The sequence below is a fragment of the Dipodomys spectabilis genome, unplaced genomic scaffold (genome assembly GCF_019054845.1).
Source record: "Dipodomys spectabilis isolate Male_0828 unplaced genomic scaffold, ASM1905484v1 ptg000004l, whole genome shotgun sequence".
NCBI classification, from domain to species: Eukaryota; Metazoa; Chordata; class Mammalia; order Rodentia; family Heteromyidae; genus Dipodomys; species Dipodomys spectabilis.
Genome location: NW_024870681.1, coordinates 2,646,794 through 2,667,303, shown reverse-complemented (window position 1 = coordinate 2,667,303; position 20,510 = coordinate 2,646,794). Strand labels below are relative to the sequence as shown.

Here is a 20,510-nt window from a genome sequence, read left to right as displayed (position 1 = left end):
TATTTCTTACTGTGGATGAGCGATATCCTCAGTTCCACATTAGCCTTCTGATACTTGCAAAGCCACACTGTTAAAAACCTACCATGTTAATAAAACTTATTTTATTTCATCTGTTCTTTTCTATTTTATAGACTTAGTATGCTCCAAAAATCACCACTCCCTAATTTTTTAAAACTTTCATATTCAGTATTTTTCATTACTAAATATTTGACTTTCAGGAAGTAATAAATGAGATTAAAAGCAAGTACATTTTTGTGTGACAGTTTTAGGGATCATTTGTGACCTCTTCTTGCCCAAAGTTGTTAAAATTCAAAACAAAGATGGAATTATTTTCCTTTGTGGCTTTGCACAGAAATCTTTCCTCCATTGCAACTGGTTTCCTCCCTATGCAATATTTACAGGTCTGCTTCAAACAGAGGATTGTGGCTAGTTGGCCATGAAAAACTGGTGGATTGGACTATATATATCATGTTTACCCTGAAACATTAAAAAAATCTCACTGAAAAGGCAGAGTACTTGCTTGTAGGTAGGTCAGACTTACAAGATACTTGACAGTGACTGAGAAGGGAGAGTCATTATATTTCTAGAGCATGTGTAGTATGGATGGAACTAATTCATTCAGAGACTGAAGAACAATATATCATTCTTGAAACAGTAGGAGTTAATATAAAATAATTTTCAGTTATACTTACGTAGCATTATTGATGGGTCACTGAAAGGGGTCTTAAATGTCAGGTCTTACTTGGAGTATTTGAATATAATAGTGCTCACACATCCCATATGTGCTGAAGCTTTTTTGCTCAAGGCTAGTGTTCTACCACTTGAGCCACAGCTTTTTAATTGGAGATCCTCAGGTCTCAACCTCAATTTAGGATTACAGGCCTGAGCCACCTATTTTTGGTCTGCTTACCTATTCTTTGTCCCACTTTTTTTTTTTTTTTGTCAGTCATGGGGCTTGAACTCTGGGCTCTTCAGCTCAAGGTGAGCACTTTACTACTTGAGCCACAATGCCACTTCTGGTTTTCTGGTGGTTAATTTGGAGACCAGAGTCCTACTGACTTTCTTACCTGGGCTGGCTTTGACACGATCCTCAGCTCTCAGCCTCCTGAGAAGCTAAGATTTCAGGCTTGAGCCACCAGCGCCCAGCTTGTCCCTCCTTCTTTATCAGTACCCATGGATGTTTCACCACAGATCATAATGGCCCAGTGCTTTTTATTTCAACACTAGTTAAGGATAAGCTGGACGCCTGTGAATCTGTGAGACTCTTATCTCAAATAAACCACCAGCAAACTGGAAGTAGTGCTAGCTTTGAGCTGAAGAGCTGAGGAACAGTGCCCAGGCCCAGAGTTTAAGCCCCACGACTGACCCAAAAAAAAAAAAAAAGAGAGAGATGTTTAAGTTTATATTTAACTCTTTTAGTTAAATATAGATGCTTTTGCTGTTCTGACCAATAAAGTTAGAAGGATGTGATTAAAAGAATGAACTATTTTGCTGCCTTGGTTTAGGTGTTGGGGATTTTGTTTTCTTTTTAATTTTTAAAATTGTTATTGTAAAGGTTATATAAGAGGGGTTACAATTACATAAATCAGGTGAAGAATACATTTCTTTTTGGACAATGTCACTCCTTCCTTCGATCTCTCCTGGCCCCACCCACAAGTTATATAGTTCATTTTCCACATAGTGTCCATAGTGCACTTGTTCACCCTTTGTCCCTCCATTTCTGTGTCCCCCCTTGCCCTCCCAAAGACAGATAAATGAACAAACAATAACAAAATAAGACAAAACAACAAAGGAAAATCGTCTTGTTTCTATTTCTGGAGTTTACAATAAATGTTATTTTATATGATCAGAGGCACATAGGCATTGTGCCTCCTTTGTGTTCCTCCCCTAAGAGTATCCTTCTTTGGTTTAGATATCATTAAAGGTCTTTTTTCCTTGTAATATTGATGAACAATTTTGGGAACCATTTTATGTATATTGGAGGAAAAAGGAGAACAATTGCTTTTTAATGCATATAGCTTGCACAACAAATACCAAACAAAAATTCAGAAAACAGAACTCAAATGATGTAAATATGAAAGATGAGAATTCTATTTTAATATGTCTTTTAGAATGGGGGCAAGAAGGCCTAGAAGAGTTTGTTCTTAAATAGTGTCAAGCTTTAAATTATTGCAGAATGAATACAACTATTGCCTGTTAAAATTATGATTAAAAAGCACAAAGAGGGGGCTGGGAAGGTGGCTCAGTGGTAGAGCACTTGCTTTGCATGCATGAGGCCCTGGGTTCGATTCCCCGGCACCACATAAGCAAAAAGAAAAAAAAAGCCGGAAGTGGTGCTGTGGCTAAAGTGGTATAGCGCTAGCCTTGAGCCGAAGAGCTGAGGGACAGTGCCCAGGCCCAGAGTTCAGGCCCCACAACCGGACCATAAAAAAAAAAAAAAAAAAAGCACAAAGAGGCACCAAAATAAATTCTTTATTTCTTAATTTATTCCTTAACTCTTCAGTATGCCCTTGAATATATCATAAGGATTAAGGTATGACTAGGATACATTTTCTAGACTTGCCAAAATTTTTGCCATAGTGTTTATGTTCTCAAGCAGTGTTAATCTAAATACAAGTAAAAATAATACCAAAATGAATGAGAAAGCAATCATCTAAATATTTAGAGTTAAGAGAATTCAGTGACTGAGATGTATACTGTATTGGAACAGTTGACATGGTAATTGTAGTATATGTGGCAAAAAATAGAGGATTGATGATAACAACTTTACATGAATAGAATTAGAAGAACTTGATTTTCTTAATCCAAGCTGAAATATTCTTACTATAAATTATTTATTTTGAATAGCTAAAAATCTGCATCAGTGGCTTGGAAGGTGGCTCAGTGGTAGAGCGCATGCCTTGCATGCATGAGGCTCTGGGATCGATTCCTCAACACCACATAAGCAGAAAAAAGCCAGAAGTGGCACTGTGCCTCAAGTGGTAGAGTGCTAGCCTTGAGCTGAAGAGCTGAGGGACAGCACCCAGGCTCAGAGTTCAGGCCCATGACCCCCCCCCCCCCCCCAAAAAAAAAATCTGCATCAGAAACATTAACTTTGAAAAAGTACCAAAAACATCTAATGAAAAGACTATTCACCTAAGAATGAATGAGGACCTTAACAGTGTCTCAGATTCTTACCAACTAAAATAATGATATTTTAAGCTACTACTTAAAATGTTTTATGTGACTGTTTAAAGATGTCTTAAGTGACATTTCAGTACCTGGGAAAAATATCCCCAAAGAAGTTTCAATCTTGTTTATTCCAGTTTTCCTGTTTGTCAATGACTTAAGCAGATTTCTGGCAGTGTCCTGGGATTAAGAAAATTTCACGTCAAAATGACCACAACAGATCTAAAAAGCTTCCTGTTTTGTTACAATCCTATTGAAAAGATCTGTATCTCTCTGAAGAATGTGTTATGGGTTCTTCTGGCTATTTAAAAATAGTTGAACTTGCAGGGCGCCAATGGCTCATGCCTATAATCCTAGCTATTCAAGAGGCTGAGATCTGAGGATCACTGTTCAAACTCAGCTTGGGCAGGAAAGTCCGTGAGACTCATATCTCCAGTTGACCACCAGAAAACCGGAAGTGGCACTGTGGCTCAAGTGGTAGAGTTCTCGCCTTGAGCTAAAGAGCTGAGGGACAGCGCCCAGGCCCAGAGTTCAAGCCCCAGGACCCATCCCCCCAAAAAAGGAAGAAAAATTGTTGAACTTACCTTCAGAATATGAGAAGGATTGATAACATTCTGGGAAGATGTGAAGGATTCTTTCTTTGCCATTCTTAAAACTTTTAAGGCCACCATTGGCTCATGCCTATAATCCTAGGAACTCAAGAAGCTGAGATCTGAGGATCATAGTTCAAAGCCAGCCTGGGCAGACAAATCTATAAGACTCCTATTTCCACCAAAAAGACAGAAGGGAAACTATAGCTCAAGTAGTAGAACAATACTAGCATTGAACACAAAAGCTTAGGGACAATACCTAGGCCCTGAGTTCAAGCCCTAAGACCAGCACCAGAACAGCAACAAAACAATTATTATAAAGTGGTGTTTGAAAAATAACATATTAACTTAAAACTTAGGTATTTGCTTCCTACTAAGTAAATACCTAAGAGTGAGTTTTGTGTGTGTGTGTGTGTGTGTGAACTTAGAAAGTAAATACCTGTTTCTAAGAATGTAATCAGATGAAACATCAGATGCACTAGTAGGCTGGGGATCAATTATTTAGTTAACTGGCCAGTAAGTGAATTGTGAGTATTATGGATGACTACTTCCTCTTTCTCCTCTTTCTTCCTCCTCCTTCCTTCCTTCTTCTTCTTTCTTTTTTTTTAAATGAGGAAAGTTACCCTGAGTGTTGTTTATTATTTCTACAGCTGTAGCAAGTACATCATTGCCAGTGCAGTTTGTAATAACCAGAGTATTGGATCAGCAGAGAAACTGCAAAGCAAGCCTTTAAATAACAAAGGAATAAAAGAATTCCTATATAATATGTGCCTACACTTATCTGTGCTCTGTGGCACTATTTGTGCTGAACCAAAGCATCTGCTACCTCAAGTTAAGGGAGAACAAACTCAACGTGCCGTGAAATTACTGCATTGCCATTCACATTCATTAGAGTTACATTGTTACCAGCCATAGGCATGACTGACTTTTGCATGAATAATAAAACAAAATAAAATGCCACTTTGCAAATTTTACCTTAAAACATTACAAGCCTATGTCAAGTATGTCCAGAGTGGATTTCTCTTAGAACAGCTTAATAGGTTGACCAATCAGAACATATAGTGTTGTGTGAGGCTTCGGAGAGAGCATCTTAAACTATTCATTTTTGAAAACTAATGCTTATTGTGCTGGATATTAAAGTATTGTTTGTCAACTGTCATAATAATTGATTGAGACAAAACTCATCAATGGAAGCTAAAGATAGTAATGATGAGGAAAAGGATGTTTATATAATTACAAAGTAGGGAGCAATAGTAGAGTGGAGAAACCTGGCAGGCACCTCATCCAAGTGACTAGAGTTTTCACCAGGAAGGGTGAAATGAGGCCTGGGCTCCGGGAAGATAATACTTCTGTTTTGCTCCTTATCAAAAATGCATAATTGAATCTAATCCGAAGAAAAGACCAGACAAATCTAAATTGAGAGACAGTCTACCAACTGATTGTACTCAAAGAAGAAAAGAGACATGGCATTTGAAAATAAACTGTGATCCAAAATTTTCCTTTCTTTGGATTTCATTGAGATTTTTGTCCTCTGCTAGCTAAATACAGAAGTAGGTATTGAAACAGAAATACGCTTTCAACTAATAGTTTGAATATAACATATTTAGTTTTTACCCTATCTTACTATCCTAGTTTATGTGAATTTTAAGTGCCTTGCAAGTTTTGATTGTTATCTAAGCAATAGTCTTTAATTATTAGGTCTTTTGGCCTAATTGAAAACTCAAGGCTGGATTTGATGCTTAGTAGAGAACTTGTCTAGCACTGCAAACAAAACAAAACAAATCCCAAAACAGAAAACAACAAAAACAGCTTTGCCCATGGTGAACACTGGTAATCCCAGCACTCAATAGGTTGAGGCAAAGAGATCATGAGTTTTCAAAGCCACCTGGCTTACATACCAAGACTTTTTTTTTTTTTTTTTTACGGGGGGAGGGGGGGTGAGGGGGAGGAAGAGGGTCAATTGTGGGGCTTGAACTCAAAGGCTTGGGCACTCCTGAACTTTTTTGCTCAAGGCTAGTAGTCTACCCCTTTAAACCACAGCACCACTTCTGATTTTCTAGTGGTTAATTGTTGATTAGAATCTCAGGTACTTTTTGCCCAGGCTGGCATCAAATCTCAACCTTCTGAGTAGTTTAGGATGACAGGTGTGAGCCACTGGCACCTGGCAAAATTCTATCTTTAAAAAATAAAAAGGAAGATAAAATTAAAAATGATATTATGATAAATATTTTGCCAATTTCTCAGTCAGCAGAAGAGCTCTCAATTAAAAATACTAGAGGGCTGGGAAGGTGGCTTAGTAGTAGAGCACTCGCCTTGCATGCATGAGGCCCTGGGTTCGATTCCTCAGCACCACATAAGCAAAAAGTTGGAAGTGGCGCTGTGGCTCAAGTGGTAGAGCACTAGCCTTGAGCTGAAGAGCTGAGAGACAGTGCCCAGGCCCAGAGTTCAGGTCCCACGACCGGATCCAATAAATAAATAAATAAAATAAAAATGCTAGAAGTAGGGTGCTTGCTGGTAGCTCACACCTGCAATCCTAGCTACACTGGAGTATTAAGCTCTTTGGATCCCAGTTCAGAGCCAGCCTGGGCAGGAAAATTCATGAGACTCTTTTGTATCTCGTTAACTAGACAAAAGCCCAAAGAAGAGCTGTGGCTCAAGTGCCAGCCTTGGGTGAAAAAGCCAAGTGAGAGCAAGATTAAACCTCAGTATCAGCACACAAAAAAACCCCCACTAGAATGTATCATTTTAAGAGTTTGGTGAGCAGTTAAAAAAGAAGTAGTGTGATAACTAAGATGAATTCATAAAGAAGTTTGGTGGCTTTTAGATAGATTTTCTTTTCAGAGGCAATTTGATAATTATCTGATTTTTTTTTTTTTGTGGACAAGATGAAGAAATTGAGTGGTTGTAGTTCATTTAGTGAATAATTAATTGAAAACCATATCCAAGATTAATGATTGGTTGTCACTTTCAGGATGGTTTCTAGCACTGTAACTGTTGCTAAGATCTATTCTTAGCCCTGTTCTAAGGTTTAATTAATAATTTATATACAGCATTGATGACATGGATGAAACTTTAAAATGACTCAGGTGGGAGGGGTAACCTAAAGTTACAGATGATCTGATCAAGAAAGAAAATGGTTGTTGAGAATTAATAAGCAAGAATCTAAGTAAATCAAACGGGAATAGATTCTATAAGAACAGTCTTCGTATGATAGATGAACAGTGGGAAAAAGTTCATGGAATATCAGTTGCCAAATGTCCAGTTGGTGGTTTATTGATTTGTTTCTTTAACTATTTGACTTAATGTATATTACTGAGTCATCAGAAAATGGAAATCACACTTGCAATTTCAAAGATAAGAAAATACAGGAATATAGGTGTTTAGAAAGCTAAAACAGAAAATGGGACATTGAACTATTAGGTAGTTACCACACTCCTTGCGCTTTGTGTCCTTTATGCTGAAAATGAAGCATAAAACTAATTTGGCCTTGATCAGGTGAAGGTGGTATCCTGCTGCATACTCATCTTCAAAATGGCTTTACCATGAATATTCCTTCTTCCTGAGATGTATTGTGATTTTTTTAGAAAGGATAAATGTTTTAAGAAGTTTAGACAGGGATTTTTTTTTCAACAACGTGGCTAGTATTTTTTATCTTCTTTCACTCTATTTCAACATTATTATATTGATATAAAATTGAGTATTTCAAGATAAAGTTATTGTCATAACCTGAAACATTGGAGAGCAAAGTTTAGAATTGATTTCTTTGTCTCTTTTCCCCCTAAATATTGTTCTTTAGGTCAGTAACAGATCCAAGAGATGGAAAGAGAGTAGCACTCAAAAAGATGCCCAACGTCTTCCAGAATCTGGTCTCTTGCAAAAGAGTCTTCCGGGAATTGAAGATGTTGTGTTTTTTTAAACATGATAATGTAAGTGAAACTGGTGTTTGGGGGAAACTATTTCCTAAACCTATTTCCCTGAATCTGTAGAGAACAAAGAATTGGAAAGTGTGTATATAAGTTTAACATTTAAAAACAAGCTGCTTTTATGCCAAACTCTATGAAAAGAACTAAGCACATCCATGAGGTAGGTTTTATAATAACTATTGGTAGCTTTTATTTAACACATTCTTATTGAAGGAACATATACAAATATATATATACTCTCATACAGTTTTCTAAGCTATTGTTCTTTCATTATTTTCTTTTAATATATACTCTTCTTTTGTTTTTGGTCCAAGACCAGGACTTGAACTCGATATCTGATGCTTTGCTACCTGAGCCATGCCTCCAACCCTTTAGTATAATATACTCTTAATGTCTCTATGACTGTCTTAGTTTTTCACTGTTGAAAGTAGTAGTTTAGGGCTGGGAAGGTGGCTGAGTGGTAGAGCACTTGCCTTGCATGCATGAGGCCCTGGGTTCGATTCCTCAGCACCACATAAGCAAAAAGCTGGAAGTGACGCTGTGGCTCAAGTGGTAGAGCACTAGCCTTGAGCTGAAGAGCTGAGGGACAGCTCCCAGACCCAGAGTTCAGGCCCCACGACCGGACCCAAAAAAAAAAAAAAAAAAAAAGAAAGTAGTAGTTTACAACCATGACAACATACAAGAATGACCTGAGAGCACATTGTATCATAATTTTACTTTTAGATTTGAAAATTGCATTCCAGTTTATATGAATTACAAAGGTCTTATTCCAAATTAGCAAACATTGGACCTCTGAAGTCTCAAATTTGTTTTGGAATTATAGTGTGTACTCTGCATTTATCAGTATCTCTTTTTTTAATTCTAGAAATGTAATCTATTGTTTGAATCTCAGGGAAAAGAAGCATAAGTTTACAGGAAAAATAGGCTAGAAAGAAACCACAGCCAAGGTTTTAATTAATGAGCTTAAATACCTGAGACAATTTAGACTTTCTGTGATTGAACAATGAGCAATTTTAAATGAACTTTAAGATTGATTAAATGGCAAATTAATATTAATTGATACAAAACAAATAGTATTTAGCTGAAGAATAATACTAATATTCAACAGAAAAATAGAATGTAATACATTGAGTGATTTAATAAGTGGGATAATTGGCCTCTGATTTTTAAGTACTTTATTTTTATCCTTTAATATCTTTAATAAGAGACTAAGATAGAGATGTAGCAAAACAGTTTTTTCTTTAGACAGTTCAGTCCTTCAAGTAACATAGGTTAGTTTATTTATGGAGATGTAAAGACTCTGTCTTGTGAGTCTATGTAATTGCTTGCGCAGAAACCTTTATAACTTTGGCCAACAGTTTGGGTCTCACTTTCAGAAAAAATTTTGCAAAAGTTTGTGATATTTGGTAAAACCAAGAAATCAGACATTTTGTGGTTCACTTGAAGCTTGACATTTTTGCTTGATATATTTAATTTTTAATTCTGCTTGAAATCCTTTTCTAGACTGTGTGTGTATGTGTGTGTGTGTGTATGTGTGTGTGTCCTGGGGCTTGAACTCAGGGCCTAGATGTTGGACTGTGTGTGTGTGTGTGTGTGTGTGTGTATGTGTGTGTGTCCTGGGGCTTGAACTCAGGGCCTAGATGTTGGACTGTGTGTGTGTGTGTGTGTCCTAGGGCTTGAACTCAGGGCCTAGATGTTGTCGTCCCTGGGCTTTTTGGCTGGTGTTCTACCACTTGAGTTACAGCTCCATTTCTGGCTTCTTTGGTCATTAACTAGAGATACGAGTGTTACAGACTTTCCTACTTGGGCTAGCATTGAACAAGGATCCTCAGATCTCAGCCTCCTGAGTAGCTAGGATTATAGGCATGAACCACTGGTGTCTGGCTCTTTTTTAAGTTATGTCTGGTCTGTGGGTTATATTCAGTGATGGAACTCTTGCCTTGCATGTAAACGCCATGGGTTTGATCTACAGCACTGAAAGAAAAAATGCACCATTATCCTCTAGTCTATTGAAACTGCTTATCAATATTTTAATGAGTTGAAAAATACCATTTAAGTTGCCATCTTAATGTCAGATTTAGGATGATGGCTTGAGTTAATTAGTTCTTGGATTTGTCTTAGTAAAACTACCCCCACATCAAAGAATGAAAAAGCCTGTTATAATGTCAGAGACTAAAGCAAAAGTGCCCACAATGAAGAAGTATTTTAAAGGTGACTTCAGATTTCAATGACTTATTATTTTCAAGCTAATAATTGGCTTTTTTATAAAAAAATAATTATATGAGTCAGGTACCAGTGGTTCATGGCTGTAATCCTAACTACTTAAGAGACTGAGATTCGAGAATTGCTGTTTAGAGCCATCCCAGGAAGACAATTTCTTTTTTTTTTGGTTGGTCGTGAGGCTTGAACTCGGCCTGGGCGCTGTCCCTCAGCTCTTCAGCTCAAGGCGAGCGCTCTACCACTTGAGCTACAGCGCCACTTCCGGTTTTCTGGTGGTTTATTGGAGATAGGAGTCTCACGGTCTCTCCTGCCCGGGCTGGCTTTGAACCGCGATCCTCAGATCTCAGCCTCCTGAGTAGCTAGGATTACAGGCGTGAGCCACCAGCGCCCGGCAGGAAGACAAATTCTTGAGACTCTTATTTCCCAATAATGTGCGCTCGCTCTCTCTCTCTCTCTCTCTCTCTCTCTCTCTCCACACACACACACACACACACACACACACACACACACACACACACACACACACACACACACACACACACACACACACACACACACACACACACACACACACACACACACACACACACACACACACACACACACACACACACACCTCTAGAAGTGGAGATGTGCCCAAGTGGTAGAACAGCCATGAGCAAAAAAAACAAGCAAAAGGTCAAGGCCTTGAGTTTGAGCTCTAGTATTAGAAAAAGGGAAAAAGATAATGATATAATAAAATGCTATTCACTCATATTTGCTTAGGATTCATTCCTTTAGAGTAACTCAATTAAGTTCCAAAGACAATGCTAGAGTAAATAAGGAAAGAAATAAACTGAGTTCTTGAATATCTCACCAACTTAAACACAGCCAATTCCATTTATAAGTGATGGGTTTTAGACAGACTGTGTTTGAATTATGGCTGTACTGTTTTCTAATGGCATACCTTAGGTCTTAACTTTTCTGAGATGTAAGTTTTTTTATTTGCAAAGTGAACATGGTAGAATGGAAATAACTATATATGATTGCTTCAGAAATTAAATTCTCGGGCTGGGAAGGTGGCTCAGTGATAGAGCGCTTGCTTTGCATGCATGAGGCCCTGGGTTCGATTCCTCAGCACCACATAAGCAAAAAGAAAAAAGCCGGAAGTGGCGCTGTGGCTCAAGTGGTAGAGTGCTAGCCTTGAGCTGAAGAGCTGAGGGACAGTGCCCAGGCCCAGAGTTCAGGCCCACGACTGGACCCAAAAAAAAAAAAAAAAGAAATTAAATTCTCTTTTTTTCTTTCTTTTCTTTTTTTCCCCCCTGGTATCAGTTCTGGGCTTGGGTACTGTCCCCAAGCTTTTTTGCTCAAGTCTACTAGCTCTACCACTTGAGCCACAGCTCCACTTCTGGCTTTTCTGATGCTAAGTTGGACATAAATCTCATGGACTTAACTGTCTGGGCTGACTTTGAACCACAATCCTCAGATCTCAGCCTCTTGAGTAACTAGGTTTGCAGACATGAGCCAACAGCACCCAGCAAAAATTAAACATTTTTTTCAATATTATTGTTATTATTAAGATGTTGTACTGAGGGGTTGCCATTATATAAACCACGTAACGAGTACAGTGTCACCTCTCCCTTCACTTTCCCCCAGTATGCCACTCCTATTGCTGCCCACAAGTCATAAGTTAATTTTACACATAGTGTCTACTGAGTACCATGTTTATCCATCCTCCCTTCATTAGAAATTCATTTTATTTTTATTTTTTTAATTAATTTATTTTTTTTATTCTGGTTGTGGGGCCTGAACTCTGGGCCTGGGCACTGTCCCTCAGCTCTTCAGTTCAAGGCTAGCGCTCTACCACTTGAGCCACAACGCCACTTCCAGCTTTTTTCTTTTTGCTTATATGGTGCTGAGGAATTGAACCCAGGGCCTCAGGCTTGCAAGGCAAGCGCTCTACCACTGAGTCACCTTCCCAGCCCTTATTTTTATGTTTTGCCAGTCCTGGGGCTTGAACTCAGGTCTTGGGCATTGTCCCCGAGCTTCTTTTTGCTCAAGACTAGCACTCTACCACTTGAGCCACAGCACCACTTCTGTTTTTTTCTGTTTATATGGTACTGAAGACTTGAACCCACGGCTTCATGCATGCTAGGCAAGCACTCTACCACTAAGCTGCATTTCCAGCCCATAGAAATTAAAATTTATAAATGATTAGAAGTTCATGCATGCTAGGCAAGCATTCTACCACTAAGCTACATTCCCAGCCCTTAGAAATTAAAAATTTTAGCTGGGCGCTGGTGGCTCAGGCCTGTAATCCTAGCTACTCAGGAGGCTGAGATCTGAGGATAACGGTTCAAAACTAGCGCGGGCAAGAAAGTCCGTGAAACTCTTATCTCCAATAAACCACCAGAAAACCAGAAGTGGTGCTGTAGCTCAAGTGGTAGAGTTCGCCTTGAGCTGAAAAGCTGAAAGACAGCGATCAGGCCCAGAGTTCAATCCCCACGACCGAAAAAAAAAAAAAAAAAGAAATTAAAAATTTTAAATGATTAGAAGTTTACCTAAAATATACAAACACGCACACTTTGGGCAATTTCTGAGATCTATCTTGAGAAAGTACCTGTGATATCTGTGGGACTATTTGAAAGTGAGGCAGATACTTGGAGATAAAGTTGGCATAACACTACTTTTACACATATTCATTTTTGCTGTTAAGATCTATATCCAAGGGGCATCTCTGGGCCCACATACCTGGTATGTGTGGAATGCCAATCTTAAGAGACAGCTGGTATTTGTTGTAGTTAAGGCACCAAATATTTATTAATTAAATCCTGTACTAAGTCATACAGAAGATATAAAACAAAACACTCCTTTCTTGAAGGGAGTACAGATGTATATTAGATACCATACATACATTAATTCAGTTACTTTTTAAAATCTTTAGAGATGGGGTTTATTAACTATGTTCTACAGAGGAACCAGAGGCTTTGGGTTAGTACTGCCCAGTGTCAAGATAAGAATGAAAATCTGTCTGTAGAGTCCATTTATATTGATTCTTTAGAAATTTATTGTGCACGTCCCATGTCAATCCATATTAGCTTCTGGGGATTCTGCCTTCAAGTAGTTCACATGATTTTTAAAATCATGTGATACATACTATGATGAAGCTATGGAAAGCTCACATGGATAGTCAGACATTAATGCAGGACAGTCTCAGTTGCATACATAGAGAGCAGAGAGCTGGAAATAAACCTAGAAGCAAATTACAATGTACAGCTACTAAATTAGAATCTAGCCTTGAGGCCCAGGTATTGGCAATTTTTAAAGCTCTTTTAGGTGAAACAGTGGCAGCCAAGTTTTAAAAAAAAATTATCATTGACTTAGAAACTCAAACAAGGAGCTGGTAAGCCTTAAGATGAACAATTTGATAATAAAACTTGATGGAATAACGGGAGAAGAAAAGAATGTCCATTTTAAAAATGCCATTTAAAAAAGATTAACCCCGTCATTTTAGGAAGGTTGAATCTTCATTTGAATGGCTTTTATTTGTCAGAGGACAGCTGCAAAGAAAGGCTTGGGAGGCTTTGCCTTTTTCTTTTGGAAGCTACTGCCAAAGTCGTCATTTCTCTCCTCCTCTAAAGCCTGTTTAAAGCCCCTTTAGGGTTCATTGATTCCTGCCAAGGTACTTTGTATTATAATACAAATCTTGGGTTTTTTTCTTGTCTTTATGCAAGAGTACTAAACACACAGTAGGTTGTCAGTCTTTTTATAGTGAATGGGTGAATGAAAGTGAAAGGAAAAACATTTGTCTTGAATTTGTAACCTCAGTGATGTTTTTCTTGGAATTGTTTTCTCCCTAAGCTTTCGAAGGCTCTCTAGGAGAGGAAGATAGGGCAGAAAGGATCATTCATTTCCTTTATATAGCTTGAGCTAAAGCACCTTTTGGGTTAATAAAGAGCATAGATAATCATACTGATAGGATTTTTCTCTGAAGGCAGACATGTTCAGATACAGACATAAGACTGTTGTGCTGAAGGTAGAAAAGTATGCTTTGGAGAGACATTACTTTTCAATGGATTTGGTTTTGTTTGTTTTATGTTAAAAGTTTTGGTACTAGACAAGTTATTGAAGGATTTAAAATATTGCAGTCTCACATGCCCATGGATTAGAAGACTCAATATGGTTGAGGTGCCTATTTTGCCCTAACTTGAACTATATATGTACTGTAATTCCAATAAAAATCCCAGCAGGGTTTTTCACTTATGTGTGTAGAAGTTGACAAACAGTCTAAAATTTATGGAACTGAAAAAATACTTTAAAGAGCCAAATGATCTTGAAGAAGTTGAATAAAATTAGAAACCTCTGCAACCGAGTTATTCTCACTATTTAACAGGCATGGAGATTCAAGTTAAGCTGTAGAGGAATTGACAAATAGATTCCTGGAGTAGACTAGGAATAGGAAGCCTATAAATCTGTATGTATCTACATATTTACCTGATAGAGAAGTTGGGTCTTGATAGCTTATACCTGTAGTCCCCAGCTACTCAGGGGGCTGAGTATTGCATTTTGAAGCCAGCCTAGGCTGGCTTCAATGAGAGTCTCCATGAGACTCTTACCTCTAATTAACCACCAAAATGCTATAAGTGGAGCTGTGGCTCCAGTGATAGAGCATCAGCCTTAAGCAAGTCAGAGCACAAGGCCCTGAGTTCAAGCCCCAGTGCTGGCACATATGCACATAAACACACACAGATACACACACACACACACACACTACAGTAGTGAAAGATGGTCATTTCAATAAATAGAGGTTTCAATTTGATACATGTAATTTAAAAAGTGAACTTTAGTCCTATTTCACATTATACACATAAATTAGTTGGATTGAATCGTATACTTACATGTGAAAGACAAATAATGTTTCTAGGATAAAACATCAGAAAATGCCTTTTTTTTCATTACTGAGGATTGAACTCAGAGCCTCACACTTTACCACTGGAGCCATGCTTCCATCCCTGGAAAATACCTTTTATGGATATGTGTAAGATAGGCACATTTCTTAACTGGATAAGTAAAACAACCACAAAAATGGACACAATTAACATTAAGAACTAAACTTTACTGAAAACTAGTGGATGGAACTGAGATTTAGCTTAATGGTACATACTTAAGTGAATGAGGCCCTGTTTTTGATCCCTAGCACCACTAAAAATAATTAATTAAAAAATAGTGTTTAAGGAAGACAATTAAAATAAATGCTTTAGTTGCTTTTTTTCAGACAGGTCACTTGAAACTCATCCATTGTTAGTGATATTGTAAATTTATAAAACCACTTAGGAAAACGGTCCATTTCCACTAAAACTAAATATGTAACTATAATGACTCAGCAAGAGTTTAACCACCTAAGCAATCAAAGGAAATGAGTACATATATCCACCAAAAGACATGTACAAGAATGTTTATAGCAACTTTATTAATAATAGCTAAAAATTTAAAGAATGCAATTATGTGCCATCAGTACACTGTATGAATGTATTGTGTTATATTCCATGTATAAAATGCATTAACTGTGAAAAAGATGAACCATTGATCTACTTAGCAACATCATAAATTTCATAGGCCTACCAATATGAGAGAAACAGTACACAAAAGACTTCTCTCTATCTGTTTTAATTTGTGTAAGGTCCAAGTGCAGGCAGAATAAATATGGTGACAAAAATGAGAGTAGTACAGAAAAGTTACAACTGAAAAACAGCAAGGGCCTTTCCTAGGATGTTAAATGCTCAATTTCTTGACTAGACTTGGATTTGGATATAAAAATTCATCAGATTTTGCTCTTAAGATTTGTGTAGGGGCTGGGAAGGTGGCTCAGTGGTAGAGCGCTTGCCTTGCATGCCTGAGGCCCTGGGTTTGATTCCTTAGTACCACATAAGCAAAAAGAAAAAAGCTGTGGCTCAAGTGGTAGAGCACTAGCCTTGAGCTGAAGAGCTGAGGGACAGTGCCCAGGCCCAGAGTACAGGCCCCACGACCAGACCCCCCCCCCCAAAAAAAAAAAAAGATTTGTGTATATTATGTTACATCTCTATTAAAAATTAGTGACAATGTAGTCTCTGTCTTACTGACTATACTAGAGGTGAGTTCTGGTTTCTTTATTTTTGAGTCCTTGGCATAGTAGAAACTGAGTAAATGTTCTGTGAGTGGGTGATTAAAATTCTTAATCATATTAACCATTTTATAATCCACTATGGGGGTTAAAATCTTATAAAGCAGCTAACACAATGAAACTTTGTCCAATTCTTAAAGTTGTTGAGAAATGTCCTGAGATACTATTTGGTAGTGACCATCATTTAAAGATGCAACTTTAGTTCATGTTTTAATTAGATAAATTCTGCTTACTTTCTTTGCATTTGACATCTTTTAAAGAATCAGTGGTATTTTGGGATTATTTTGAGTCTTTACTAATGTCATCTTATTACATAATAGGTATATCTTCTGTACTTTTCTTCCTCAAATAATAATGGGATTATAGAGAAACCAACTCCAGCTATGTTAAATTATATTAGAAATGTTAAGTCAGGGGTTGAAAGTATGGCCCAGGTGGTAGAGCCATCTTGAGTTAAAATATCAGATACTGAGTTCACGTCCTGGTTTTAGATGAAAAAAATAAAAGAGGGAAATGTTACATCTCTGTGTGTGTGTGTGTGTGTGTGTGTGTGTGTGTGTGTGTGTGTGTGTGTGTGTGCATGTGCGTGTGTGTGTGTGTGCGCGCGCGCGCGTGTGTGCGCGCGCGTGCCAGTATTAGTGCTTGAATTTACCACCTGACCCTCTTGCCCAGCTTTCTTTTTTACTGGTCCTAGGACTTGAACTCAGGGCCTGAATGCTGGTCCCTGAGCTTTTTTGCTCAAAGCTAGCACTCTACCACTTGAGCCACAGCTCTGCTTCTGACTTTTTTGGTGCTTGATTTGGGATAAGAATCTTACAGACTTTCCTGCCCAGTCTGGCTTTGAACCACAGTCCAGAGAGCTCAGCCTCCTGAGTAGCCAGGATATGCAAGCATGAGTCACTGGCACCTGACTAAGAAACCCCAGCTCTTTTAAATGGGACTCATGCAATAAATTTGAAGCTAAAAATGCTGCTAATGTTTTTCTTGCTTGCTCATTTACATTATTTTTCAGATTACTGGTTCATTTCTGCTGGTCAGAGTTCTAGTTTTGCAGGTCTCTGATAAACATCTTATGAATACAAAGGACACAAAACAACAGGCATAAAAGAATTCCAGGCAGAATTTAAAATACTGTACCATTGACGCTAACAGTCAAATGCCATAGTGTAAATGTCTAACCTTGTTTTATATGACTTTTCTACAAAATGCCTCATCAAATATGAAATAAGAAAGCTTCATTCTTCTCTCTCAAGGTTTAAAATGTGTGGCTGTCACTTTATTCTAGATAACCTCTAATTACAGAAGATGGATTTGAAGTGTAAAATAGCTGTGTCTAATGGACGCTGTCATTCAGTGTGTTCTGTTTTCCTCCAAGACAGGATATGTGTTGTTCAGATAAGGGTCGGAGTCCAAAAGATGTCAAGTAAAACACTAATTTCTAACTGCCTTCCTTAAGCTTCAACTATAATTTATGTAAATTTGCAACACTATCTAATTATAGGTTTTTAAATATATAAGAATAAAATTATTTATTTTTATATAAAATTATCTTTGAAGAAACTAAAAACCCTGTTTTCTAGAAATACCAAAATTTTAAGTATAAATAAAAAAATTTTTTTTTGTGACACTGAGGTTTGAACTCAGAGCCTTATATTTGCCAGGCAGATGTTGTACCACTGAAGATACACTGCTGTACTCTTTTTGCTTTTGTTAATTTTGGAGATAGGATCTGAAGTTCAATTCTGGGCTAACCTAATCTGGGATCCTCCTTTTATGCTTCTTCACATAGCAGTGATGATAAGTACATGCACTATGCTACAATATTGGTTGAGCTTGAGGCTGGGTCTCTAGAACTTTGGCCCTGGGCTAGCCTTGAACCACAACACTCCCTAGTTTCTATACTTGTTAATTCAAAAATGAAATATAAATGTCCTTTTAAAAATCATCTAAAGTGTTTTAGAATCTCTATGATTAACTAGTTTGGTTTTGTTTTAGAATCTCTATGATTAACTAGTTTGGTTTTTTTTTTTGGTCCAGTCATGGGGCCTGAACTCTGGGCCAGGGCGTTGTCCCTCAGCTCTTCAGCTCAAGGCTGGCGCTCTACTACGTGAGCCACAGCGCCACTTCTGGCTTTTTTCTTTTTGCTTATGTGGTGCTGAGGAATCGAACCCAGGGCCTCAGGCATGCAAGGCAAGCGCTCTACCACTGAGCCACCTTCCCAGCCCTCTATGATTAACTAGTTTTAAAGTCAATAATAGAGCTTTTTTATTAAATCAAATTTTAGCTTAATAAAATAAATTTAATCTAAAATTTTGAACTGAGAAATATGTGGCTGAAAAAAAAAAGACCTTCAAAATGAACAAGGTTTTTTGCACAAGTGAATTGCAAGAAGAAAAAGAAATAGAAAAGAAAATTTTATGTTAAAACTTAAAGGGCAATAATTGGAAAATTATAATATGTAAATCTTATTTCCTGATTTAGACTAATCAAGTTTTTATTTACATTAATAAATTAAAAGTTTGATTGATGGCTATTTTTTTTAATTTAATTTTTTTGTGAACATACTGTACAGAGGGGTTACAATTACATGGGCAGGATAATGCGTACATTTCTTATCAAGCATTGCAGCCTCCTCCTTTGTTTACCCTTCCCATCCCTTCCCAACCTCCCCCCCCATTCTCCCTCCCCCCCCCCCCCCCTGCACCAAATAATGGCTATTTCTTAGTATTAAAAAAAAGAAAAAAGGCAGGCACCAGTGATTCATGCTTATAATGCTAGTTACTCAGGAGACTAAGATCTGAGGATCATGGATCCAAGCCATTCCAGGCAGGAAAGTTCAAGAGACTCCTGTCTCCAGATAATCACCTCCCAAAAAGGCAGTGGCTCAGCTGGGCGCCACTGGTGGCTCACACCTGTAATCCTAGCTACTCAGGAGGCAGATCTGAGGATCACGGTTCAAAGCCAGCCCAGGCAAGCAAAGTCTGTGAGACTTTTTTGGGGGGGGGGGGGGTCCCAGTTGTGGGGCCTGAACTCTGGGCCTGGATGCTGTCCCTCAGCTCTTCAGCTCAAGGCTAGCACTCTACTCCTTGAGCCACAGCGCCACTTCCGGCTTTTTTTTTTGCCAGTCATGGTGCCTGAACTCTGGGACTGGGCACTATCCCTTAGCTCTTCAACTCAAGGCTAGTGCTCTACCACTTCAGCCACAGCACCACTTCCAGCTTTTTCTGCTTATGTGGTGCTGAGGAATCGAACCCAGGGCCTCATGCATGCAAGGCAAGCACTCTACCACTGAGCCACCTTCCCAGCCCTCATCCTGAAGATTACTGCAGAAAGTCAAACACTCAGAACCAGATACAAGGAAGGCAATCACACAACCAGCAGTTTTACGCTGGCATCAGGCATCTTCCTCTTACTCAGTCTTTCCATACCCAGCAATATATGGGCATTCTTCATCTTACACTGTCTACTTGTATATGGTTCAAACCTTAACAAGATGTTACATTAAAAATCAAGATAAAAGTTAGAAAATTTGAACCTGATTTCCTGCTGGCCTCTTCTCCGTCCTTTGAGCCAGACATTTCTCATTAGCCAGATAGGTTCAGATTCTCAGGTGTGACACCACAAATAGGACTTATAGCCTAATAGCTGTTATGGATTTATGCTGCTTTTTTTTAAAAAAAAAAAAAATTGAAATGAGATTTAAATTTGAGATACCTGGTGACTTCTCTGAACTTGAATAAAACCTATACTGCCTCATATGATTTAACGATACTTTGTATATTTCCTATCTTCCTCTACTTTATACCAGTCTATCTTCTTCTTACCCACTATATTCCATAAGCATTTTTCTGTTTCTGTAAGCAGCCTCAGCATTTTCACATTGCCTGCCTGCATATTGAGTGGCCAACTCTTACCTAGTAAAAATACTGTACAGGGGGGGTTACAGTTACATGAGTAAGGTAACTAGTACATTTCCTTTAGAATATTGTTACCCTCTCCTTTGTTTTTCCCTACCATCCCTTCCTCCCCACCTCTCCAAATTCCGCCCTCCCCCCCCAGCTTTTAAGTCTTCAAATGTTGTTAGGCATACATTTAGGCATACATTTTTCTTCATCGTAATAGATGTTGTAATTATATATTTGTGTAATAACTTATTTACTTCATGTTTTCCTCTCTTTTAAGTCATGCAAACAGGGATGATACCTGTTTTGCTCATCAGTATAATTCAAGAGTTTACCAGTGAGCCCATCAGAAGAATGTGTATACCCATGCCCCTCATTCTCATAAAGCAACAGTAATTCCTAAAAATAGGACACTTCAGCTAGGCGCCAGTGGCTTACACCTTTAATCCTAGCTACTCAGGAGTCTGAGATCTGAGGATCGTGGTTCAAAGCCAGCCCGGGCAGGAAAGTCCATGAGACTCTTATCTCCAATTAACCACCAGAAAACCGGAAGTGGCTCTATGGCTCA

The 20,510-nt window shown here is 38.2% G+C and overlaps 1 protein-coding gene across 1 annotated transcript in view; it reads left to right on the top strand.

Annotated features, from left to right (window-relative positions):
• Nlk (nemo like kinase) overlaps nt 1–20,510 on the top strand; it is a 144,248-nt gene that overhangs the window by 69,938 nt on the left and 53,800 nt on the right. Inside the window, exon 2 of the mRNA XM_042691103.1 lies at nt 7,555–7,684. Within this exon, the coding sequence (XP_042547037.1) occupies nt 7,555–7,684 (130 nt within the window). The remainder of the gene's footprint in view (nt 1–7,554; nt 7,685–20,510) is intronic.